Source organism: Carassius carassius, chromosome 27 (genome assembly GCF_963082965.1).
Source record: "Carassius carassius chromosome 27, fCarCar2.1, whole genome shotgun sequence".
NCBI lineage: Eukaryota > Metazoa > Chordata > Actinopteri > Cypriniformes > Cyprinidae > Carassius > Carassius carassius.
Window position 1 is genome coordinate 20606065 of NC_081781.1, and position 27080 is coordinate 20633144.

General features: G+C 39.8%; 1 protein-coding gene across 2 annotated transcripts in view; it reads right to left on the reverse strand.

Annotated features, from left to right (window-relative positions):
* The window catches only part of LOC132106979 (dynamin-2-like), a 50176-nt gene that overhangs the window by 21788 nt on the left and 1308 nt on the right, over positions 1 to 27080 (reverse strand). Inside the window, exons 3-16 of one of the 2 annotated variants that reach the window (XM_059513101.1) lie at positions 16886 to 16959; positions 15757 to 15906; positions 15171 to 15374; positions 14947 to 15045; positions 13171 to 13331; positions 11293 to 11435; positions 10939 to 11074; positions 10769 to 10836; positions 10418 to 10556; positions 9807 to 9893; positions 9577 to 9647; positions 9439 to 9490; positions 6924 to 6953; positions 5331 to 5444 (exon numbers count right to left, since the gene is read on the reverse strand). In XM_059513101.1, coding sequence (XP_059369084.1) covers positions 5331 to 5444; positions 6924 to 6953; positions 9439 to 9490; positions 9577 to 9647; positions 9807 to 9893; positions 10418 to 10556; positions 10769 to 10836; positions 10939 to 11074; positions 11293 to 11435; positions 13171 to 13331; positions 14947 to 15045; positions 15171 to 15374; positions 15757 to 15906; positions 16886 to 16959 — 1528 coding nt within the window. The remainder of the gene's footprint in view (positions 1 to 5330; positions 5445 to 6923; positions 6954 to 9438; positions 9491 to 9576; positions 9648 to 9806; positions 9894 to 10417; positions 10557 to 10768; positions 10837 to 10938; positions 11075 to 11292; positions 11436 to 13170; positions 13332 to 14946; positions 15046 to 15170; positions 15375 to 15756; positions 15907 to 16885; positions 16960 to 27080) is intronic. The other variant, XM_059513102.1, reaches the window with a different exon arrangement.

The following is a 27080-nucleotide window of genomic DNA, read 5'->3' on the forward strand; positions in this document are numbered from 1 at the left end:
AACAGTAAAAAAAAAGCCTTCTAAGAATTGACAGGCAACAAAAAGAACAAAAACACTAAATAAAGTGGTCCATACATTTCATGCACTACATTTTAAGACTTCTAAAACCATAGAGTACGATTTCTTTCTGTGAGTAATTTACCGTACTAAAATTTAAGTCATTATCAGTTTGACAGATTTATTTTATAAATGTATACTTTTATTCAGCAATAATACAATTGATCAAAAGTGAAAGATGTTTATTGTGTTACTGAATTTCAAATAAATGTCGTTTTCTACAAACCCGATTCCAAAAAAGTTGGGACACTGTATAAATTGTGAATAAAAACAGAATGCAATGATGTGGAAGTTTCAAATTTCAAATTTTATTCAGAATACAACATAGATGACATATCAAATGTTTAAACTGAGAAAATGTATAATTTTAAGGGAAAAAATAAGTTGATTTTAAATTTCATGGCATCAACACATCGCAAATAAGTTGGGACAAGGCCATGTTTACCACTGTGTGGCATCCCCTCTTCTTTTTATAACAGTCTGCAAACGTGTGGGGACTGAGGAGACAAGTTGCTCAAGTTTAGGAATAGGAATGTTGTCCCATTCTTGTCTAATACAAGATTCTAGTTGCTCAACTGTCTTAGGTCTTCTTTGTCGCATCTTCCTCTTTATGATGCGCCAAATGTTTTCTATGGGTGAAAGGTCTTCTCTGAAAGAGACGATGTCTGGATGGGATCATATGTTGTTCTAGAACTTGGATATACCTTTCAGCATTGATGGTGACTTTCCAGATGTGTAAGCTGCCCATGCCACACACACTCATGCAACCCCATACCTTTAGAGATGCAGACTTCTGAACTGAGAGCTAATAACAACTTGGGTTGTCCTTGTCCTCTTTAGTCCGGATGACATGGCATCCCAGTTTTCTAAAAAGAACTTCAAATTTTGATTCGTCTGACCACAGAACAGTTTTCCACTTTGCCACAGTCCATTTTAAATGAGCCTTGGCCCAGAGAAAACGCCTGCACCTCTGGAACATTTTTTGACCTATAGAGTTTTAGCCAGCAACGGCGAATGGCATGGTGGATTGTGTTCACGACAATGTTTTCTGGAAGTATTCCTGAGCCCATGTTTTGATTTCCATTACAGTAGCATTCCTGTATATGCAGTGCCGTCTAAGGGCCCGAAGATCACGGGCATCCAGTATTGTTTTCTGGCCTTGACCCTTACGCACAGAGATTGTTCCAGATTCTCTGAATCTCTGGATGATATTATGCACTGTAGATGATGATAACTAAAAACTCTTTACAATTTTTCTCTGAGAAACTCCTTTCTGATATTGCTCCACTATTTTTCGCCGCAGCATTGGGGGAATTGGTGATCCTCTGCCCATCTTGACTTCTGAGAGACACTGCCACTCTGAGAGGCTCTTTTTATACCCAATCATGTTACCAAATGACCTAATAAGTTGCAAAATGGTCCTCCAGCTGTTCCTTATATGTACATTTAACTTTTCCGGCCTCTTATTGCTACCTGTCCCAACTTTTTTGGAATGTGTAGCTCTCATGAAATCCAAAATGAGCCAATATTTAGCATGACATTTCAAAATGTCACTTTCAACATTTAATATGTTATCTAAATTATATTGTGAATAAAATATTAGTTAATGAGATTTGTAAATTATTCCATTCCTATTTTACTCACAATTTGTACAGTGTCCCAACTAATTTGGAATCGGGTTTGTACATAAGTATGATCAGAAATGTTAGTTAAGCATTAAATCAGCATATCAGAATGATTTCTGACCATGTGATACTGAAGGTTGGAGAAATGACGCTGAAAATTTTGCTTTGCATCACAGGAATAATAACTTTTTAAAATCTATTAAAAAAATATATATATTTTTTTACAGTATACATCTTCCAACAAAAATATATTAACTGTTTTTATAAGACTTTGAATATTGCACACTTTTATGGAGCAGTTGTTTGGAGCACTTTTATTTTTCTTTGTTGTGCTTGACAGGCCCTGATCACTATGAATTATCAATGAGTTGAGAAAAAAATGGCATATGGGTTTGTAAGAATGAGGGTAAGCAAACAATGACATAATTTTTACTTTTTTAGGAAACTTCTCCTTTAAACTACTACTACACTATCTCTCATTGTCCTCCTTGTCTCCTTGCACCCCTCTTTTTTTGCTCCCCTCAAAAACTTTCTCTCTTTTTTCATTCCAGAGGGGCCCACTTCCTGCCTAAGTTTTTAGAGGCTGAAAAAAAAGTTAGAAATGACAGGCTGGCGTTAAGAATACAACATCTGGTACCGCTTTAGTGAGAGAGTGAGAGAGAGAGAGAGAGAGAGAGAGAGAGAGAAAGATGGGACAGGGAAGTCCAGAGGATGGCTGGAAGTACCGAGAGAGGAAGGAGGGAGAAAGACAGCAGAGAGTCGGACCAAAAGATTGAAAGAAAGAGAGGAATTGAGAAACAACGGACCACTCCAAAAGTTTATTCCCCAAGGGTCCCATCAACCCTTATATGGCCAGTGGGGTCCCTCCCTCTCTTCTCTCTCTCTCTCTCTCCTTCCTTCTCTGACTCTTCATTCCCTCTTTTTTGCTATGCCTTAAATGAACGTCCTGCCAGATAGGCGGCTGTGGGAGCGAATGTGCCACGTCAAGGCTGGATACTGCAAACCGACGTGGGAAAACGGCAGCCTGGGACGGGACGGAACCAAGAAAGTCGAAAACGGGTAAACGGACGCCTGGAGCGCCTCTCTCCGTCCTCTACATCGGCGTCATCCCAACTGAGAATGAGATAGAAGCAATGGAGTCTATTTCTGTCCTGTTTATTTTGCATCTTCTGCCGCCTCCTGTGAAGGTCGAGGCCAGCAGGGTTGGACTGAGTGTTTAAAGTAGATAAAGAAAAGAGGTGAAAAGAGCGAGAGAGAGAAAGAGAGTGAGAGAGAGGGTTGGAACTATCTCCTGCTCTGTCATCCCAGTGTTCAGACTACCTGTTCAGGATCATACTGGTGTACAGTAGTCTGCACATTGGTTAGACTGTGCATGGACTCACATCGCTGGAGAACCGACGCAAACTTCAGCAAAAGCACACAAACTCAGCAACTGCAGGTGAAAAATCAGACTCTGCTATGTTTGGTTTGTTATCTACACCAGTGTTGATACAGCATGTCTCTGTGGACACAAAGTTGGCGGTAATGACACAAGAGGTTCCTTGACGATTGACAGCTTTAATTTAGATGATCATCCACCGAATAGGCAGCATATACGTCACATCAGCCACATTTTGTGTAGCTAAACCTGGCTAAAACTGTTCTAGTTGTCATTACCGTAAACACATATGTACTTAGGCTTAGCTGTGCACGTATATGGTTTATATCAAAGCTCCAAGTGTCTGGCTAGTTCTCCGTTGAACTGTCTTGAGATGTGCAGAAGGCCCTTGGTAGGTTTTGATAAGTGATTTTCCAGATCTAAGCATAATCATCGCATTTATGCATGCTAACTTGCACGACATAGACAAGAGGTGAAAAGACAGCAATTAAGGCGAAAGGCTAACAGAAGTGGAGTGATGCACAAGTCATCTGTTTTCCCTCTTAGAAAGAGAGAGAGGGAAGACTCCAGGAATGTGTGTCTGTTTAATGTTGGGTGCTGATTAACCCAAACCAGCAGTCTCGGCCTATGAAGGCCATTCAGAATGGAGACGGATTTAAAGAAAGGAAGGGAACATCTGATGCCAGTTTTTACCGAAGTACAACTGAAGCTTTTAAGGGTAAAGAAGTGATCTGAAGAATGTATGTGCACATTGCGATGTAATCTGCTGCAAAGGGGTGAGGGGTTGTATCTATACCTCTCTCCTCTCTTCTCTTTCTTTCAGCAGGCTCTAGGAGACTGGATGGTGTTTGGACAAAGTCTTACAATTTTCCACCCAGGAATGTGTATGGCCCCAGTGAGACTGCCAACCACAGAGACAGAATGAAATGAAGAGAAAGTAAAGAAGATAGACACGAGAAGAGATGGATATATCGAAAAAGGTGTCAAATATATATATATATATATATATATATATATATTTTTTTTTTTTTTTTTTTTTTTTTTTTATTGAATGTCAAATTTAAATGTAATTCTTGAATTGAAAAGTCCTAGAAAAATCATTCACATGCAATTTTTTTCAAAAGAAATAATGGATTCAGTGTAACATGAGTAAAGCCAGAACAGCTGTAAAGCCAGCCAACTTCTGAAATCCTCTAATATTTAAAAACTAATCTTAAATTCAATGCTAATTTTAAAATGAGCCATCATTTTAATCTAAATACCAACAGAGTTTATAATTCAGAGTTTAGATGTGTTTGCATTTGAATATTTTGAGCCTGAAGATGTGTGAGTTTCAAAAAAATATACCAGTGTTTAAACGAATTCCTCTGTTTAAAGTGCCGGGCGGGTTTTCAGTTTCAGTATTCATTAAAATTAATGTTTGCTTATATAGTCGCATGCATTTGGCAGTCAGGACGACTGGTAAGCATAAGTGTGTCTACGTCTGTGTGTGTTTAAGATTCTGTGTATATCAATATCCATGAGTGTGTGTGTGTGTGTGTGTGTGTGTGTGTTTGTGTGTTAGTTTGACTTGGGGGGCTTCCAGCTATGTCAGGGTGATCCAGACCAAATGCCTTAATTCCCAGTGGACAGTGAGAGACGGTGGGGGTATACCAGGAAAAGGGAGCAAGTAATATAAGAAGCAAAGGAGGAAAAGAGGGATTCAACAAAAGAAGAAATTAAAGAGTGAAATATAAGAGTTTTATAATATTGCAATGAGCTAATGCATTTACATTACTATATGCATTGAGTACTATGAATTTTCTGTGTCAATTTAAAATCTCAGCAGACAATTATTGGTTTATCTTAAGATAATTATAAATGGAATAAGAGAAGCATGAAAATGTATGTTAAATGCAATTATGTGAATAGAAACGCATTTAGAGGGCATGCATGTTTGTATATTAGTAACCCATTATTTTTGTCCTCCCTAGCTGCTTTGCTTCCGGCTTCCGGTCGGGAGAAGCAGGCTGTGCTGCCATTGACTGAGAGCGTTGTCTGTCTGCCTGTCTACACTTGCTGTGCAGAACTTCCTGCACCTGTACAGCAGGCACAGACAGGCAGACAGATGGCAGCCCGACTGACAGGCCACACAGTGTGACTGACACAGAGACCGGCCAATGAATTCCACCACACCCTGACAGGGAACTTTAAGCAGACCACTGAAAAATGCATTTTTACCATGATCATCATTAAATGAATGAATTTAATTTTCTTATTCATTTACTCACTTCATCATCTTTAAACCAGGACAGACTCTCTGCTGTGAGCATGAACCAGTACTCCTTGGCCCCTCCTTTGATCAGACTGATGTTGTTGATGGTTAACCAGCCCTTGCGAATCACCTGAGGGGCAAAAGTCAGAGGTGAAAGGTCTGGGTTCAAAAACACAGGCAGAGGATGAGATTCTCTGGTCCTCTAAGAAATAAAAAGATGAAGGTGAAATTAAAGAAGCAGTCAAATCTGTAACCAGGTACTAAAGTCAATTGGCATTTATATTAGCATGATAGAATGATAGAACAATAGATATAATGATAGATAGAACAACAGATAGATAGATAGAACAACAGATAGATAGATAGATAGATAGATAGATAGATAGATAGATAGATAGATAGATAGATAGATAGATAGATAGATAGATAGATAGATAGATAGATAGATAGATAGATAGATAGATAGAACAACAGATAGATAGATAGATAGATAGATAGATAGATAGATAGATAGATAGATAGATAGATAGATAGATCAAACTAAAGGAATAACAATAAAAGCTAGTGGGCATTGGAGGGATGGAGAGATGGAGACAAGGAAACAGAAGGTCAGGATGACAAAGAGAGGAGGGGGAAAGGTCCCAAACATCCTGTAGGAAATATGAGTCATTTTCTGGCTGATTTAAGCGGATCATGACTTTAAAAAAAATAGTTTTATCCTGTGCATCATTCATTCAGTTTAACAACATTATGAGTTGCTGTTTTTTAGTAATTATTCTGAACTATTCAATAAATGAACATACAATAAAACTCATTCAGTATATTTTTCTTCACCTATTGTTCCAATTGATCATCCAAAAAACAATAAAACACACAAACGTTTTTATTTTGTGACTGTACCAACCTCACATTTGCAGCACGCACCACTTTTGTTCAAAATCAGAAATTGCAACACACATGCATGCATACATATATACACACAAAGGCCAACTGGACTTAGATCAAAGAGAAGTTTGAGATTACAACCTGTTTTTAACATTAGCACCCACATATACATGACTCGATTTACTCGTGTACTGCAAACTGGAAGGAGGTTCATTCACAGAAAGCACATTATCAGAACAGAATTACAGTACAGAGAATCAGAGACATTAAAATGTTGAATAGGAGGATACGGGAAGGTAATTAGTAGAATAAAGTTTAAGAATGTGGTTTAGGATTTAAAAGACACCGCTGGGCAAATCAGGATTCAGAAAATGTTTTCAAAGGTCAAATGAGTCATGTTTTGGACTGTTGTGTATATACACTGATTGAGGAGTTTTTAGGGAAGTGTAGTGCATGAAAAACACACTGTACAACAACGTTCGGGGAGTGTTTTAGCAGGAGTCATAAAAATCTGAATTTCTGAGTCTCAGAATGTCTTTGATTTATGTGAAAGCAGCACCAGATAAAGGGTGGAAAATAAAGCGGGAAAGAGGAAGACGTGATTTTGCTGTGTTCAGAGGCATACAGTCTTTCTGACATACTTTACATACATAGCTACAAACACAAATGAGACTATGTGACACTGGTAGACAGTAGGTAAGGCTTACAGACACTGGACTCGTACAATTTGACTGGATGGAGGAGGGGCAGCACCCTAAAACATCAGCAGAGAGGAGAGAATAGAAGCATTAAGGTGGCACCAGTGAGCATGGGCATCTCTCCTGGCATGCTGCCACTCCACATTTATTTCTTATCACCAACATAAAGAATACAAAATAATTTTCTAAGCCATGGAAGGATTAAATTAGTGAAGATTAGACATGTACAGAAAACAGCATACAGTTGAGGTCAAAAGTGTACACCCCCCTTTCAGAATCTGCAAAAAAAAATATATTTCACCAAAATAAGAAAGATAATACAAAATGCATGTTATTGTTTATTTAGTACTGAACTGAATAAGATATTTCACATCAAATATACATATATTCCGCAAGAGAGAATAATAGTTGAATTTACATAAATGACCCCATTCAAAAGTTTGCATTTAATACTGTGCTGTTACCTGAATGATCCACAGCTGTGTGTTTTTTTTTGTTTAGTGATAATTGTTCTGGAGTCCCTTGTTTGTCTTGAACAGTTAAACTGTTGGCTGTTCTTCAGAAAAAACTCCTTCAGGTCCCACAAATTCTTTGGTTTTCCACCATTCTTTTGTATTTAAACCCTGTTCAACAATAACTTCATGATTTTGAGATGCATCTTTTCACACTGAGGACAACTGAGGGACTCATATGCAACTATTACAGAAGGTTCAGATGCTCACTGATGCTCAAGAAGGAAAAAACATGCATTAAGGTTTGCATTTAAATTTGAAGATCAGGGTAAATTTAACTTCTTTTGTCTCCTGGGAAACATGTAACAATCTTCTGTAGCATCTGAAGGGCAGTACTAAATGAAAAATATGATATTTAGGCAAAATAAGAATAATGCACACAAAAAGATTCAAAACATATCACCCCTGCAATTAATGCATGGGTTTTCCTTCTGGAGCATCAGTGAGCATCTGAACCTTCTGTAATAGTTGTATATGAGTCCCTCAGTTGTCCTCAGTGTGAAAAGATGCATCTCAAAATCATAGTCATTTTTGAAAATACAGAAAATGCTGGAAAACCAAAGAATTTGTGGGACCTGAAGGAGTTTTTCTGAAGAACAGCAGGCAGTTTAACTGTTCAAGACAAACAAGGGACTCATGAACAACTATCATTAAACAAAAAACACACAGCTGTGGATCATTCAGGTAACAACACAGTATTAAGAAACAAGGGGAAATGAGGTCATTCCTCTTGTGGACTTTATGTAAACATCTTTTACATGAAAAAAATTATCTTATTCAGGTCACTACTAAATAAACAATAACATACATTTTGTATGATTCCTCTTATTTTGGTAAAATAATTAACATTTTACAGATTCTGAAAGGGGTATGTAAACCTTTGACCTCAACTGTATATGTAGCACAGTGAACAGTGGAGGAGATATGAACATAGATCAGCAAACAATGTCCTTATGACATTACAGGGATGCTCCAGGTTCAATACGAGTCCAACTCTATTACCACAAAAAATCATTTTCACACCCTGAATGTTTAAAACATAGGGGAAACATGTTTACAGTCATCCATGTATGATTTAAATTTAGTTTCTTGAAATGTAAGGTGATCTAAATCATCCTTTTAGTCATGGCTTTAATTGATTTTATTACAGTAATCTCAACTGAACATGTAGAAAGTTCTGAAACAGTGTATTTTAACATTTATTCCAGTTGCTTAATAAACTGCCATTAGTACAATACATACATTTTTTTGACATGTACTACTGTTCAAAAGTTTTGGTTGGTAAGAATGTTTATTAAAATTCAGGAAAATATAATAAGTAATATATAATAATTCAGAAAATTTTAAATATGTAATAATAATAATAATAATAATAATACCTTTTCTTAATAACTGTTTTTAATATTTTTTCAAATGTAATTTATTCCTGTGATAGCAAAGCTGAATTTCCAGCATCATTATTCCAGATCCCTCTGAAATCCTTCTAATATGTTGATTTGGTGCTCACTACACATTTATTACGAAAGGCCCTGAAGAGAGGAGTGGATCTGAAGAGAGGGGCATGCTACATAACCACCTTCAATAAATGATTCTCCTTACAAGAACTCTTCTTGCTTCCCATTCAAAAACTGCTCAGTAAAATGTAGATAAAGAATAAGAAATACACAAAAAGTGGGCAGACATTTTTGAGCTCTACTAGTCTCAGGGCTTTAAATAATTTATAACAGTTACTGTGATTAAACTCCAATGTTAAACATTGAAATTCGATAGAATTGGGGCAAAAACAGCCTTCAGAGAGAACGAAAAAAAATTACCATTAATTTACAGCACCCGAAATAAGATTAATATGAAAAAATGTTGGACATACACATAAGCCACATATTATCTGATGTGAGACAGATGACCAAAAGAGCAACAGAGCCTGAGCAGAAAAGAGACTTCCTCCCAGAAAAGGATTGTCTAAACCCTGCTGATGCTTTCTGATTTATACCAGATTCATATTATCAGCTCATAAAACACTGTGACTCACCTGGTTCCCAGCTGAAGGCTTCTTACTTGTTTGACTGGTTTTCTGTTGAGCGCTTAAAGGAGATGTGTAAATGGAGGAAAATCTTTCATGCCATGTTCTTAAATGTGTTTTTTATTTTTTCTTATTTTTAAGACTTACTTTGCAAACCCGATAAAATCTTCATGGTTTGTGTTGATGTAAGAGAGTTGAATCTCTAGTGAGAGTAAAACCTGTTCAATGGAAAAAGACATGAATGTGCAAAACAAGATATGACATACATACAACATCATTTGTAAGTAAACTGCTAATGAAGTTATTTTCAACCACAACTAAACCCTCCCTAAAAAGAGAGAGTAATTAGAAAGGTTGTGTGTCGGTATCGGTCTGACCTGGTCTTTGGCTTGACTCTCTCGTTCCCGAATATGTGTGGTCACTATCCTCTCCGTCTCCTCTCGCAGTTTTGGAAAGGACTCTAACTGTGGACAGAGAAAAACAAGTTCAAACAGAAAAAAAAATCTAAAAACATTACCACCACCATTTACATTCTTAACTTAAGTTCCTTGTCTTTTTGTCCCTTCTGTGCCTTGACAAAGAAGTGTGCCTAATTGATTTGAATGTGCACTTGAAGTGTACTTCAGATGTTGAGGTATCTAAAGTACTTCAAGTATTTATGTTTAAAACTGCATTTGCAGATAATATAAAATGTATTAAATAAAAGGCCACTTGTGTATACATAATAGAGTTGTTTCTTAAAACACTTAAGTACACTTACTTTACAGTACATTTTAAATAATTCAATCTTTTGCCGTGCTATTTGATTGCACTGACTAACATACTTAAACTTAAAGTTAATATATTTTAAATGCACTAAATTGCAACTTCATCATTAAAGATGTGTAATTACAAAAAACATTTAAATACATGATAAGCAAGTTTCAATAGAAATAACTAGGTACATTTTAGTTAACAACACAAAAGGATGTATAAGAGGATGTTGTACCTTGTTGGTACACTGCTGTACTGTGTTGATGAGCTCCTGAATCACAAGGTCTACACACTTGAGACACGGCCCTTTAAGCTTCACAATCTGCTTCTTCACTATAGCTTCAAAGGCCATATCAGGTGTGAACAGGCCTGTCCTGTACCAGCAAGAGCAGAGAAAAAAATGCAGTACAGGGAGATAACATCTGAATATATTTTGTTATAAAAAGAGGTAGAGGTAGAGAAATACGTACAGAAAAGCTCTATGTGTGAAATTTATTTTGGCAATCAGATTAAGATGACTGCCATAATGTCAAGCACAATGAAAACAGAAAATGACTGAGTGCCCTTTTAAATTTGTGACATGTACCTGATGCCATGGATGTTTTTAATGGCGTAACTGATCTCCCTTCGTAATTCTTTCTCATCAAACTCCATCTGATGTAGTGGAATGTGAAAAGGAAATCAGCATTTGCTCTGATTCCAGAACTCTGAATGGCATATAAGTAATTAATAATAATTAACTAATCTTTAAATCACCTTAACCAGCTCAAAAGGAAAACGCTCATGAAAGATGCGGTTGATTTTGGCTCCTCCTGAAAGCTCCACTGTGTCCACCTGATCTCCAGATCCCTCGATCCGCTTCTCAAAATCCAACCCAAAGTGTTGTATCAGCCTGGACAACAAGAAAAACAGTATGTGTTTGTGTGGGTGGCATCTTCAGTTCTGATCTGATCTTATCTGCAAACCGTTTGTTCTTTTGGCTGTAAACAAAGGTCTTGTTTATTGAATTAGGTAAAGACTAGCGTGGTTGTGTCCATGTCTGTTTGTGTTTATCTGCGCATGTTTATTTAATCTCTGAATTAGAACGAGTTTATGTGTGTGTGAACCTACTGCATTAAGGCCTTGGTCTTGCGTGAGGGGTCATCTGGGTTCAAGCACTTGTACTCCTCTGCCTCTTTATCCAGTGACAGAAGCTGACCCTGCAGTTGACTGCGTAATGCTGGTAATGTGTTACGAATGTGGTTGGTAAGTTGCTAGAGAGATGGAGAGATGTTTAGGAGTAAAAAAAGGGAAGAAATATAATTCAAAGTACAACCCGAATTCCGGAAAAGTTGGGACGTTTTTAAAATTTTAATAAAATGAAAACTAAAGGAATTTCAAATCACATGAGCCAATATTTTATTCACAATAGAACATAGATAACGTAGCAAATGTTTAAACTGAGAAATTTTACACTTTTATCCACTTAATTAGCTCATTTAAAATTTAATGCCTGCTACAGGTCTCAAAAAAGTTGGCACGGGGGCAACAAATGGCTAAAAAAGCAAGCAGTTTTGAAAAGATTCAGCTGGGAGAACATCTAGTGATTAATTAAGTTAATTGATATCAGGTCTGCAACATGATTAGCTATAAAAGCTTTGTCTTAGAGAAGCAGAGTCTCTCAGAAGTAAAGATGGGCAGAGGCTCTCCAATCTGTGAAAAACTGCGTAAAAAAATTGTGGAAAACTTTAAAAACAATGTTCCTCAACGTCAAATTGCAAAGGCTTTGCAAATCTCATCATCTACAGTGCATAACATCATCAAAAGATTTAGAGAAACTGGAGAAATCTCTGTGCGTAAGGGACAAGGCCGGAGACCTTTATTGGATGCCCGTGGTCTTCGGGCTCTCAGACGACACTGCATCACTCATCGGCATGATTGTGTCAATGACATTACTAAATGGGCCCAGGAATACTTTCAGAAACCACTGTCGGTAAACACAATCCGCCGTGCCATCAGCAGATGCCAACTAAAGCTCTATCATGCAAAAAGGAAGCCATATGTGAACATGGTCCAGAAGCGCCGTCGTGTCCTGTGGGCCAAGGCTCATTTAAAATGGACTATTTCAAAGTGGAATAGTGTTTTATGGTCAGACGAGTCCAAATTTGACATTCTTGTTGGAAATCACGGACGCCGTGTCCTCCAGGCTAAAGAGGAGGGAGACCTTCCAGCATGTTATCAGCGTTCAGTTCAAAAGCCAGCATCTCTGATGGTATGGGGGTGCATAAGTGCACACGGTATGGGCAGCTTGCATGTTTTGGAAGGCTCTGTGAATGCTGAAAGGTATATAAAGGTTTTAGAGCAACATATGCTTCCCTCCAAACAACGTCTATTTCAGGGAAGGCCTTGTTTATTTCAGCAGGACAATGCAAAACCACATACTGCAGCTATAACAACAGCATGGCTTCGTCGTAGAAGAGTCCGGGTGCTAACCTGGCCTGCCTGCAGTCCAGATCTTTCACCTATAGAGAACATTTGGCGCATCAATAAACGAAAAATACGTCAAAGACGACCACGAACTCTTCAGCAGCTGGAAATCTATATAAGGCAAGAATGGGACCAAATTCCAACAGCAAAACTCCAGCAACTCATAGCCTCAATGCCCAGACGTCTTCAAACTGTTTTGAAAAGAAAAGGAGATGCTACACCATGGTAAACATGCCCCGTCCCAATTATTTTGAGACCTGTAGCAGAAATCAAAATTGAAATGAGCTTATTTTGTGCATAAAATTGTAAACTTTCTCAGTTGAAACATTTGCTATGTTATGTATGTTCTATTGTGAATAAAATATTGGCTCATGTGATTTGAAAGTCTTTTAGTTTTCATTTTATTAAAATTTAAAAAACGTCCCAACTTTTCCGGAATTCGGGTTTTATAATTTTCCTTTTTTATTCTGTGCACTACTATGTATTTCAGACATATTCTGTATAGTATCATTCTCTTGTTACCTGATTGAGGAGCTTCTGTAAGTACGGTGTGCCCATGCAGTCTGCCATGTGTCTATATGCAGGATGTGACTTGAAGAACCGTCTTTCGGCAGCCAGAGCTGCACTGATGTCCTTTTTTCCCTCAATGTCCTTCTGACTACGGTTGACCACACCAACATAACCTGTAGTCACAACAAATAAATATAGTAGAGGGGAAAAGTTCTCTTCTTTCAGATACATTCTTTGTTTTATAATGAAGCCTTATTAGAAGTAGGGTGTACGATCAGAACTTACTGTACATACAGTTGCTTTAATAGTTTTAATTATTTGTTTGGCATTACCAGCTAATTCACCAGTGCCATTACATTTAACTAGGATGCACAGAATAAAAAATATTTAAAGGGATAGTAAACCCAAAAATCCCGTAAAATCTTCATCTTTGGAATGCAAATTAACATATTCTTAATGAAATCCGAGAGCTTTCTGACCCTCCATAGACAGAAATGTAACTGAAATATTTCCAGTTTCAGAACCATAGTGAGAACATCGTTAAAATAGTCCATGTGACATCAGTGGTTCAAGTGTAATTTTATGAAGCTATGAGAATAATTTGTTTGGAAAGAAAACAAAAATAACAACTGAATCTATCGATTTTTCACCTTCGACAGTTTTTCTCCTCTCAACAACATTCATGAGAGTACCATGACACATGTCAACTACTGATGTCACATGGACTATTTGATTGATGTCCTTACTATGTTTCTGGGCCTGGAAACATTTCAGTTCCATTGCTGTCTATGGAGGGTCAGAAAGCTCCGGGATTTTATCAAAATATCTTAAATGGTGTTCTGAAGATGAATAAAGGTTTTACGGGTGAAGGTTTTAACGACATGAGGAAGAGTAATTAATGACAAAATATTCATTTTCGGGGTGAACTCTTTAATAAAATGTTGCTTTAATGTAGTGCTGGGCAACGATTAATCACATCCAAAATAAAAGCTTTTGTTTATGTAATATATGTGTGTTCCTTGTATATTTATTATATATATATATATATATATATATATATATATATATATATATAAATACACACATGTATGTATATATTTAAGAAAAATATGTTATGTTTCTATATTAAATCCATTTATATATATATATATATATATATATATATATATATATATATATATATATATATATAATAGAAATTATATTAATATAAAGTCATACATGTAAATCTATTTAATATTTTCAAAATATATACTGTATATGTGTGTCTTTATATGTACATAATAAATATACACAGTAGCCATACATATATATAATATGTACACAAAAACTTTTTTGAGTTATTCAAATGTGGTTGTAGACCAGGAGTCAAAAAGCTTGAGAATCACTGGTCTAGCCATAGCATGAGCTCAACTCTGTTACGGCAAAAAAACACTTCAAGAACTTTAGACTTTAGGCGGGGAAATCCGCTTTATTGAAATTTCAGCAGTGTTATGACCCCTTCACAACAAAAAAGAAAAACCCAACGTACTACAACTAGAAGTAAGTCTGTATGCGATCTGCATAAATGACTGGGGAATAGGATTTCCAGAGTGTCTTAACCCTTCTCCATGGCTGTACTTCTGTGTGTCTAATGCATTAAGGCAGCAGCAGGAAGCATGAAGACTCTGCACCTGGCCCTGTTTTAGCCTCTATGGCCTGCAGCAGACTTGCTTGGCAGTGGCCCAGGTCTTAGACCAAACTGCACTGGGCCTCTGCTGACAGCACATTTCTACATGAGCGCTGTACCTCTGCGTAGTGGCAGTAACCTGTTCTCCAGCACGTCCCTGACATCTGTGCCCTTGTCCATCAGATCCAGCTTAGTGATCACACCGATGGTGCGATGGCCTGAAAGAAAGATCAAGTAAAGCCGAAAGAAAAACAAGAAGGAAAGACACTATGAAGACATGAGATTGCCAAGAGGGGATGTAACTGAGGTCAGATATGAACCCTAATCGCTCTTTCCCACTCACCCTGTGGATCCACATCTTTTGCCAGTTTAAGAGCATCTGAGTTAGCCAGATCCATGTTAGCGGGTGTGACAGCCAGGATGAGACAATTCTCTCTGCAGATGAACTGCATGATCATGTCTCTGATCTGGTATTCAATGTCAGGGGGTTGATCTCCCACAGGTACTTTAGTTATGCCTGGAAGATCTATCAGAGTGAGGTTCAAAACTAGAGAAAGAAACAGAGAAAAACAAAGACAGACACAAATATTTGGTCAAAGATACTTATAGGAGGGGAAAAAATCTGAATGAGAGGCATAAACAACATAAAAAGTATATATACCTTCAGTATCATTTATTTGTTTAGTTTTTAAATCAGGAACATTAAATTGAGCAAAAGTTACAGTAAAAAGTTTTGTTTTAAACAAAACTATTAAGCATAAGTATTACCATTAATAAGACATGTTTCTTGAGCATCAAATCAGCTGCTGAAAATTCAGCTTTGACATCACAGGAATACATGACATTGTGAAATGATGACAATAAATGCAGCCTTTGGGAGCATAAGAGCATTGTACATCAATGAATCACTTGTTTTCTGACAATAATACCATTTGGAGAGTAGACACGAAGGTTGATGGGAACAGAGGATATGCCCTTATTTGTTCCCGTGACTCTGTCTGTCTCTGCTTCAATCTCTCGTCGGACATCATCAAAGTCTGTAAACTTCTTTCCTTTACAGTGCAGAAACTCACCATGCTCTGCGGTGGAGAATGGAAAGTATGAATTAGAGAAAGCTGAATATGATAGCGCCTTAAAAGAAGTGACAGCTCAACAATTTGTAATTCATGAATTCATTTCTCCACTCTCCAAACACGGACTGATCTTAACACGGAAGACATTGCCCTCTAGTGTTCAGTATATAAGCCACATGATATTTGCTATTAAGAGATGGAAACTAGAGTCTGTGACTAGGATGGTTTATAAAAACTAACCTGTGAAGAATATTATAATTTTTTTTAAAAAGGGCTTGATTGGTTAAAGTCAAAAGATTTTAAATTTGTAGGTGTGTTTTTTTATTATTTGTAGGTGTAACTGTGTTACCAAACTCATTTTTACTTTTTATATTTTTAGACTTTATTTAGACATTAAAAAGACAAGATGTATATGTATGCAATTATTATTAATTTTTTCACATTTATTGTACTTTGGGACTTCTTAGAGTCAGACACCTCAATCTGTCACTGAGTGCAACAGATAGAAGTCAATGATATAGTATTATAGTAAAGAAAAAAATTTATCAAAATAAATTACAGTTAACTGATTATCATAGTCAGGAGAGTTTAAAAGCATACTTGTAGTGCACTAAAATGTAGACCAGCTTTTAAGCAGTTATCATTTTCAGTGAAAGGTGTTATGGAATGATTTAGAATTTAAAAGACTGAAACTAAAAAAAATTATAATAATGCAGTTTTAACTGGCTTTGCGATCATTACTGTACATAGGGTATACATATTTGGTTGATTTGTTATTTGTTTGAATGTGTGTGTGTGTGTGTGTGTGTGTGTGTGTGTGTGTGTGTGTGTGTGTGTGTGTGTGTGTGTGTGTGTGTGTGTGTGTCTGTTTGTGTGTGTGTGTGTGTTTTGAGTTACTGTGTTGTAAATTTTGGATTGGTTGTTATATTTTAGTTGTCTAGTAAAAGCCTATAAACAAAAAGTAGTATATGTGTATTACTTATACCTGAAGTTGAACTAATGAGCTGAAGGACAAGTGGTCTCCTTGTAACAATTCCTGAGCCTCTAGGCAGGAAATCTCTGAAAAGATAGCATTGACCATTATGTCAAAAAAGATTACACATAAAAAAAAACATACAATAGACAGACGAATCCTGATACATGCAAAAGTAAAACTCTCCTTTCAAAAAAAAACTAAAAAGTCCTACACATAAAACTTCTCTCATGTGATACACTGACACAGTCCCTGTCTGAGGCACAGTGCCAGAGACTCTGTCACTGCATACTTGCACTAGTCCAGTCTTAATGTGAAACCAGAAACCATGTCCCACCCTTCATGACCCTCATACTCTGATATTTATGGCACATTACACACAACTTGTATTGGCCTGTACATTTACAAAAGAGTTGTGAGACAATCTAGCTTTACATAATCATAAAGTAGTGAATACATAAACCAGACCCAGTTGATTTTAACCATCTATGTGCAGAGGACATGAGTGCTGTCTATAAATAAAACAGCCCAGTAGAGGAACTGCAGCTGGATCACTGATATTCTTTATGGGTGATCAAAAAAAATATTAAACAAAAATACAACTCTACCTCTGTTTAAAGTGCAGAGATATCTCTAAATAAACTAATCATAGTATGATTACACCAAAAAGTGTAAACACCATCATAGCTCTATTTGTTAGCTTCTGGTTGATTCATGGTTTGGACCCATTTGACTTTGATTTTTCTTCTTTATCCAATATATTTTGAAAGAGGCAACAGTACAATGATGGGAATAGTTTTCCTTTTCAATGGAAAAATGTGCTTTCCATTTGGTTTGATAAATCCCAGGCTTGAGATGAATCACTTGGATAATGAAAATGATAGCGGAAATAGGGTGTGCTCAAATCTAAAACAGAACTATTGCCCAAAATAGAGGGGAAGTCCCATTGGATTAGACCTAGTTAAAGGCATCCAGGGAGAAGGGCAAAATGCAGGTAAAACCATCTGCGGTATAAAGTGTTGCAGTGATGATGTACTTTGCAGGCCAAACTTGAGTTAGCAAAACCAAATACACTATAAAAATTTGTGGAATTTTTAACTCTTTAAAACCCTTTAAAACATTTTTCCTGAAAGCCGGAATAGTTGGCAAGAATGCAATTATAAACATAAAGCTTTTTCCAGTCTTTTTCAAGACCGGTAAAAGCTTTTAAAAAAAATCACAAAGTGGACCTGCTGATGTATTTTATGTTGCAGAATAAATGTGAAAATGTCTTGAGCTTTTGTAAAACACATGCCTTATTTCAGGCCTTTAACCAAAACCCCATTAAAAAAACAAAAACAAAAAAAAAACAGTGACTTCAGGACAAGCGTTAAAGTGCTAAATCATTTTTGAGATTTGGCCTACAAAAGTATGTCTTCCCTGCAGCACTATTGCTAGTAGGCTACTACAAATAATTGGAGGTTTTTGCTAAAGCAAGTATGACTATTAGTACTCCTTATAATTACAGTAGAGTTACAGATTTTAACAAACCACTAATTATTGAACTTAAGGGGGTAACTCATCTGTATATTAGCCAAGAAACTATGAACTAGCAGGCCAGCCTGTGGTATTTAGCTTGAACCCAGGCAGTGAGTCATCTGTGTGTTTGACACATGGCTCAGTCTTCTTCAACAATGTCCTTTACATTCCCAGTCATTCCCAATACTTAACCATGACCTCCCTTTTCTAACCCCCTCAACAAAGCCCCTCTTGACTCAAATTCTCAGCCTTGTCTTCTCCCCCTTCTCTTTCCTTTCTTCTTCATCCGCTTATTTCATCCTGTCCTTTTCCCACCCAACTGGCATTACTGTAGTAAACAGATATGTACAATAATGCAGAATTGTGCACTGCCTGTGTGTAACTTCGTATGAATGCGTACACATTTCAGTGGGTGTTTAACTGAGCATTTTCAGATTAAAATAAACATTTTAAGAAATAATTGCGGATAGTTTAAACAATATTTTAATCACACTGAGAGAGTTCTACGCCTCCACTGAGAGTCCATTTCAGCAAAACTTAATGCTCAAAACAAGCTGAAACGTGATTGCTTGAATGCTCAAGAACCAGCATAGCAAGCATGTTTAAGCGAAACAGGCAAATACGGTTGTGCTGTCATTTACCATATTTGATTTGTTTTATGTATGTGCATTGGTCACTGATTATAGGAACAAAGGCCTAAATCAAATCTGTTTATCATATAAAGGGATTGTGTCTCTTTAGAAGACTTGGATTAACTGCTTGACTCGTGGATTACTTTTACAATTTCTTTCTAAACCTTTCTGAAGTGTCAAAGTTTTGATGGAATGAACTTTGAACGGAGGGACAAAAATCGTCTCGGTTACGTAAGGTAACCCTCGTTCCCTGAAGGAGGGAACGGAGACGCCACGTCGGTGACCAACGAATATGGGATATCGCTTCGATAGACCAATCTACTTCGAGTGTAAACTAAACGAGCCAATGCACATTGGCATGCAATTATTGCATCCAGCTGCCGCAGATCACTGCGTGAGTATAAGAAGGCAGCAGGTGCAATGCATTCCAGTTTTTCGCTGAGGAGCCGAGCCGGGGACCCGGCAGCTCAGCGGCGGTACAGCAACCATGGCGACGGGACATGGCGTCTCCGTTCCCTCCTTCAGGGAACGAGGGTTACCATACGTAACCGAGACGTTCCCTTTCAGTCGGTCACTCTCAACGCCACGTCGGTGACCGACGAATATGGGATCCCTATCAAAGCGCCATGGGTGCTGCCCCTTCCAGTGCCCTGTGCGAGCCGCCTGCGCCCCTATTAGGTGTAGGCCGGGGCTCAGAACAAGTAGCTCCACTCACCGTTGTCAAAGCACTACCTCAATGGGTGAGACTGGATAACACTGGGAAAGCTGCGGAAGCCCCATCCTTCCGGAAGGAGGTCTCGGAGGCAAATACACATATAGCATCCATTTAGGAGTATACGGAGAAATTTGAGGTGATTAAAAACCCTCTTGGGAAGGCAGAAGTCTGCCGGGGGAAACACAGGCTCTAAGGCTATACCGTGGACTATACACATACGAGTACCACTTAGGTCTCAATATGGAACCCACCCTTCCATGGTTCTCACGGATTCATCATGAAGGTCTGGCACTGGACGTTCCGCCGCGTCCAGCTGCTTAGGGTGATGGAGGATCTCAACAGGGTCTACAGTACGGACACTCTGGAGCAGTTTAAGCAAGCTGACACTAACCGGGGCCTCTCAGTGCCACTACCCATTTGAGGTGAGAACACAGGAGGATACCGACTCTACACGAAGGCTATAGAACCTAGTGAATGTGTTAGGGGTCACCCAGCCCGCAGCTCTACAAATATCTGTCAGCGAGGTGCCACGAGCCAGCGCCCAGGAGGATGCAACACTTCTAGTTGAGAGGGCTCGCAACCTGAACGGGCGGGGCACATCTTGAGCCTGATAAGCCAGGGTTATGGCATCCACAATCCAGTGGGCCATCCTCTGCTTAGAGACGGCACTCCCCTTCTGCCAGCCTCCGTAACAGACAAAGAGCTGGTCTGAGGTCCTGAAGCTTTGTGTCCGGTCTACGTAGCACCTTAATGCTCAGACGGGACAATGCAAAGCCAGGGCTGGGTCTGCCTCCTCCAGGGGCAGCGCTTGCAGGTTCACCACTTGGTCTTTGAAGGGTGTAGTGGGAACCTTGGGCACGTAGCCAGGCCGGGGCCTCAGGAATACCTAGGAGTCAGCCGGCCCAAACTCTAGGCACGAATCGTCGACTGAAAATGCATGCAGGTCCCCTACCCTCTTGATGGAGGCCAGTGCAAGCAGGAGCAGAGTTTTCAATGAAAGAAACTTTAGCTCAACTGAATGCAAAGGCTCGAATGGGCCCTGCTGTAGTGATTTAAGCACTAGAGACAGGTCCCAAGAGGATATACACGGGGGGCGGGATGGATTTAACCTCCTGGCCCCTCTAAGGAACCTGACGATGAGGTCATGCTTACCCAAAGACTTCCCATTCACGGGGTCATGGTACGCAGCAATAGCAGCAACCTGGACTTTGAGGGTGGAGGGAGACAGCCTTCGCTCCAGCTCTTGCTTCAGAAAGGACAGCATGACCGCAATCGGACATCTTCGGGGGTCTTCTCGGCGAGAAGAACACCACTCGACGAACAGGTTCCACTTCAAGGCGTAAGCGTGTCTCGTAGACGGTGCTCTTGCCGAAGTGATGGTGTTTGCTACCTCTTGTGGTAGGTCACCTAGAACCTCAGCGTCCCGTCCAGGGACCAGACATGGAGTTTTCAAAGGTCTGGACGTGGGTACCAAATGGTGCCCCATCTCTGAGTAAGTAGATCCTTCGTCAGAGGAATTGGCCAAGGAGGGGCTGTCGCAAGGAGCACTAGTTCAGGGAACCAGGTCGACGTGGGCTAATACGGCGCTACTAGCAAGACTTGCTCCTCGTCCTCCCGGACTTTGCACAGTGTCTGTGCGGGAAGGCTCACTGGGGGAAACGAATACTTGTGTAGGCCCCGTGGCCAGCTGTGTGCCAGTACGTCCGTGCCGAGAGTTTCCTTGGTCAGGGATTAGAACAACTAGCAGTGAGAGGTCTCTGGAGAAGCAAACAGGTCTACCTGAGTGGCTCTGAACAACCTCCAAATCAGCTGGACCGTCAGGGGATGGAGTCGCCATTCTCCCGGGAGCATTGCTTGAGACAGCTCGTCGGCTGTACGACTGAGCAGGCCTGGTATGTGAATGGCACGAAGTGACCTCAGAACCTTCTGACTCCAAAGGAGGAGATGGCGGGCGAGTTGCGACATGCAACGAGAGCGCAGACCACCTTGTCGGTTGATGTACGCAACAGTCGCAGTGTTGTCCATTCGGACCAGCACATGCTTGCCTCGTAAGAGACCTTTGAGACGGTTTAAGGCAAGGTGTGCTGCTAACAACTCTAGGCAATTGATGTGCCATTGCAGCTGCGGGCCCATCTAAACCCCTGAGACTGCATGCCTGTTGTACGTGGCCCCCCAGCTGGTGGTGGAGGCATCCGTGTAAACCACAGAATGCCTGGAGATCTGCTCTAGGGGCACCCCTGCCCAGAGAAATGCAAGATCTGACCACGGAGTGAGGGTTTGGCGACAGGCCGGTGTAACTTGGACCCAGTGAGTGCCGCGCTTCCACGCCCACCTCAGGACTCTGCCATAAAGCCAGTGCTGGAGCCGCCTCATATGTAATAGGCCGAGCGGTGTAAGTGCCGCCGCGGCCGCCATATGCCCCAGGAGCCTCTGAAAGAGTTTCAGTGGGACCGCTGTCCTGCTCTTGAACGTATTCAAGCAGGCTAGCACCGACCGCACACCTTCCTCTGTAAGGCGTGCTGTCTGTTCATCCGAATCCAACTCCATATCGAGAAAAGAGATCCTCTGCCACGGCGAGAGTTTGCTCTTTTCCCAGCTGACCTGAAGGCCCAACAGGCTCAGGTGCCGGAGCACCACATCCCTGTGCTTACACAACTGATCTCGAGACTGTGCTAGTATCAGCCAATCGTCTAAGTAGTTGAGAATGCGAACACCCTGCTCTCTGAGAGGAACGAGAGCTACCTCCGTGACTTTCGTGAAGACACGGGGAGACCGGGACAGCCCGCAGGGCAGGACCTTGTACTGATATGCCAGTCCTTTGAATGCAAACCGCAGAAAAGGTCTGTGGCGTGGAAGGATGGACACATGAAAGTACACGTCCTTCAGGTTGATCGCTGCAAACCAATCTTGGGGACGGATGCACCCGAAAATGCGTTTCTGTGTCAACATTTTGAACGGTAGCCGATGGAGGGCCCGATTCAAAACTTGCAGATCCAAGATCGGTCGTAACCCACCGCCTTTCTCGGGTACAATGAAGTACGGGCTGTAAAACCCCGTTCTCATATCGGCTAGAGGGACCGGCTCTATCGCGTCCTTCGCCAGTAGGACTGCGATCTCTTCTTGCAAGACAGGGGCATCGGACGCTTTCACTGTAGTGAAGCGGACACCGCAGAGCTTGGACCTGAATGCTGGGCGACCTGAATTGCATAGCCGAGGCTGATGGTTGGCAGAAGCCACCCAGACAGGCTGGGTAGCGCTGACCAGGCACTTAAAAACCGTAAAAACAGGACCAGTGGAACCACAGCCGTACCCGCAGTGGGGCAGCGAGGTGGAACATAGGGACCCAACTCGGGCGACTTGTCGGCAGGCCGGAGTGTGGTGCAAGTGTGTGGGGTGCAGGGCTCACCTGGTTCCACGGGTTGGCAGAGGGTGCGTGAGTAGGGCCTTTGTTGACGCTCTCGAACTGTGACCCTCAAACCATCCGCGCTACTGCCAGAAGTGGTTCTCATCTGTCGGCCGCCAGAACAAGCCCCAGATCGCGGCCGTGGCAACGGGACTCCGCCCCCCTGAAGGTAGCCTGGTTCGCAGCTCCGAGATGGTCATATTCCCGCAGTGAGAACATGACTCATCCACGAAAGCCACCTCAGCGTGCTCAACGCCCAGACACGTGAGGCAGCGATCGTGACCATCACCCGTTGCCAGGTAACGACCGCACCCAGAAACACACGGGTGAAACGGCGTCCTTATAAGGACGATCCGTCGTCTTTACAAAGACGCACCCGTGAAGCTCTTTTAGAGAAATTTGCTCTTTCGGAAATGCTCTTTTAGTGCTGAGGCTCACAGGGGAATTGGCCGTTTGCAACACAGCAGTGGTAGTGCAGCCTGAAGTGTGCAATCCACTCGACACAGGAACGACCGCCACTGAAGCGCCGTCTAGCCAAAACACGAAGCTTCCGAGAGCGTGCTGAACTCGTAGTTCACAGCAGACACAGTTGAGCAGAGCGATACTAATGCTCGGCTCCGAATCGAAAAACTGAAATGCATTGCACCTGCTGCCTTCTTATACTCAAGCAGTGATCAGCGGCAGCTGGATGCAATAATTGCATGCCAATGTGCATTGGCTCGTTTAGTTTACACTCGAAGTAGATTGGTCTATCGAAGCGATATCCCATATTCGTCGGTCACCGACGTGGTGTCGAGAGTGACCGACTGAAAGGGAACTCAGGTTTCACTAAAAATTTCTTAATTTGTGTCTAAGAGATAAGAGGGCAAGAAAGTAATGACAGACTATTCATTTTGTGGTGAACTATCCCTTCAGTACTTTTGGTATTTTATACAGCTATTCTAAACTTGCTCCACTTCTTACATTACTCTTAGATGTGTTCCTCTTTTTTAAGTCACTTAATAAATGATTCTTCTACATTTATAAATGCAAATGTAATGTAAACCAGTGTGAGAACCTGGGAAGTTCCTCAAAAGAAAGTTTCCAAACCCATCAGCTGAATTTTATTTCTTTATTTTAAGATGTCTTCTACTGGTCATGTAAAAATCAACTTCTTACTCTACTAAACCCAAGCACTATGTTCCCACTATCAGTGAGATCTAATTTCACTAACCCATTTCTCCGGGCATCTCTGGTGTTCCACTGACTGCAGTGATACTGAGATAACAGATGGCTGAGCGTGCACTGCTCTCCTCCATTCATATATAACTCATTGCTATGGATACGTGTACTCATTATTTCCTGTGCATGAGCTCTAAGTAGGCCATCATATGACTGCACCAGGAAAGTTCATTCTGGTACATAAATGATTCCACTTCATTCCCACATTATTTCATTCAAAGGAAACAAATCTATCGTATGGTTTGTGAACACAAAATATAGCACTGCTTGTGCATTGCTCAAATTATAGCACATGACACTAGAAAAGGTCATGGGTTTGAGTCCCAAGGAATGCAAGGACTGATTGAAATATATATATATATTTTTAATAAATAGAAACTAGAAATGCCAAGGTCATAGGACAATGCATGAGCTGAAAAAATGTATTTCTTCAATGCAATTTAAGTCATTTTATAATATATATACAGACAGGAAGAAGCAACGTGTGCATTCAGCTAGCTAATTCCTTTCGTGTTCTTTGGAAGAAAACATACAGTTTGAGTAAAATGAGGATAAGTTGAGAATTGTAATTCTCCACATATCACTTAATTAAGGTGATGTGACTTATGAGAGCCTGCCTTTTTAAACTCTGCTGCAGTTCAACTAAAATATGAATGCAACACAGACCAATAAATGCAGAACATCTAAATTAACCAAAAACAGTCTCTTCTCCTCATAGGAGCTATGTTTCCCATCACAGTCCAGAACTAGGCATCAAAACCTCCATACTTGCAGGAGATTTTCATTTGTGTGTGCATCTGAGGAATTCCTGGTGCTGTTTTGACACCTTTATGCATTTCATAAGCTCTTTGTGAGTACTCAACTGGTAAAAATACCACCATATGCACACACAACATATAGTAAGCACATTTAGCCCAGTACATAGCATTGTTTTGAATGTTATGAATGGTAGATTCTTTTTTGAGAGAGAACTAAACAAGAAGAAGTGTGAACACACTCTAAATCTTTGCTGACAACCTGCTTTTCCCTGCAAAGTGCTGTAGGTTCAGTCTGTTTTGACATTTGTATAATTCCACATATTAATGGCTATTTACATTACCAACTGTAATTAGTTGTAATGCGATGACACACAGGTTATAGCTGTCATCATGTGACATCAAGTGTGTACCGTACACATCATCCTTATAAATTAGTACAGCTTCAGAGATAAATATGTGCATCACATCTTAGTGTGTTTCAGAGATTACATTTTGATATACAGTATATGTGTAATTGCTCCAAGATAACTTAAGATCTTTGGTCAACATAAATTGTTCTATATAATAAGCTATCAAGAATGTAAGAGAATCAATAAAAAAATAACAGCCTGTCTATCAAAAAACTAAACTGGGTCTTCGGTAACTGCCTGAAGCATGTTGCCTCAACCCACTGACCGAGATTTTAGGATGATGGTCAGAGCGCTTGAGTGCCTCCCTCTCAGATAAGCAAGCAGCTTGATCTCAGTCCGACACACTTGTCTTAAGCAGGCAATATACACTTCACTTCAGCTCACCAAACTGATTTGCACTGAGCAAACAATAGCTTCCACTAACAATCACAGCTTCCTGTTGGACAGGCCCAGTCTTTCCATGCGGAAATCAGCATGTAAAGAGAAGATCCTGTGAGCTCCTCTTTCGCTGAGAAAAGAAAAGATTACTAAAGACTTGAAGCTGTGTGCCTTACAGGGATTCTTAAAGGGGTCATACAATAAAAAAACTTTAACATTTTGGCATAATGAAGATTTCCTTTTTTATGTTTTAAAGGAAGTCTCTTATGCTCACTAAAGCTACATTTATTTGATAAAAAAATAAAGTAAAATAGTAACATTGTAATTATTATAACAAATTAAATTGTTTTCTATTTCAAACATTTTTTCAAATGCAATTTATTCCTATGATGGCAAAGCTGAATTTCAGCAGCAGTTACTCTAGTCTTCAGTGTCACATGATCCTTTATTGTGTTTTTGAGGGAATATATATATATATATATATATATATATATATATATATATATATATATATATATATATATATATATATATATATATATATACAGTATATTATATCATTACACTGTTGACCCTACCCCTACACCTTAACCCACGCTTAAACCTAACCATAATAGCAAACAAACACCTTAATTTTAATTATCTACACAGCAGTTAAACACACCTAACTTTAAGTGGGAACACGTGTGTGTTTTAATTTTACACTTACTTTGAGCTCTTTAAACACTATTAGTTTTAAGTTTATTTGCCAAAAACAGTCAATTTTTGTATATAACCACATGTTTTGAGTTCAGAAAGTTGCAGATGCTTTCATAGTACATCAGGCTTTCTCAAGAGATCAAAGAAAATTGACATTTTTCAAATGGCTTCCTTTAAAAAATATAGGATAAATTATGGAAAAATACGTCACACCTAATAAGTGACCGACCAGATTCAGAAAACAAATATTCTTGAAAATAAGAAAAAATAAGTTGCCAGCTTGTTTTAATGATCCGTATTGTCCAGAGAACATGAAGTCAGTCTTCAGATTCTGCATGGCTCACGGACCTTGGCTTGGCAGGCCATTAGACAGATGGAGGAAGAGGTAGTGACTGCTCCCGACTACAGATGAGACCATCTGCACCTGCTTCAGTGATACAGTTCAGTGCCTCTGCAGAGAAGTGACTCAATTC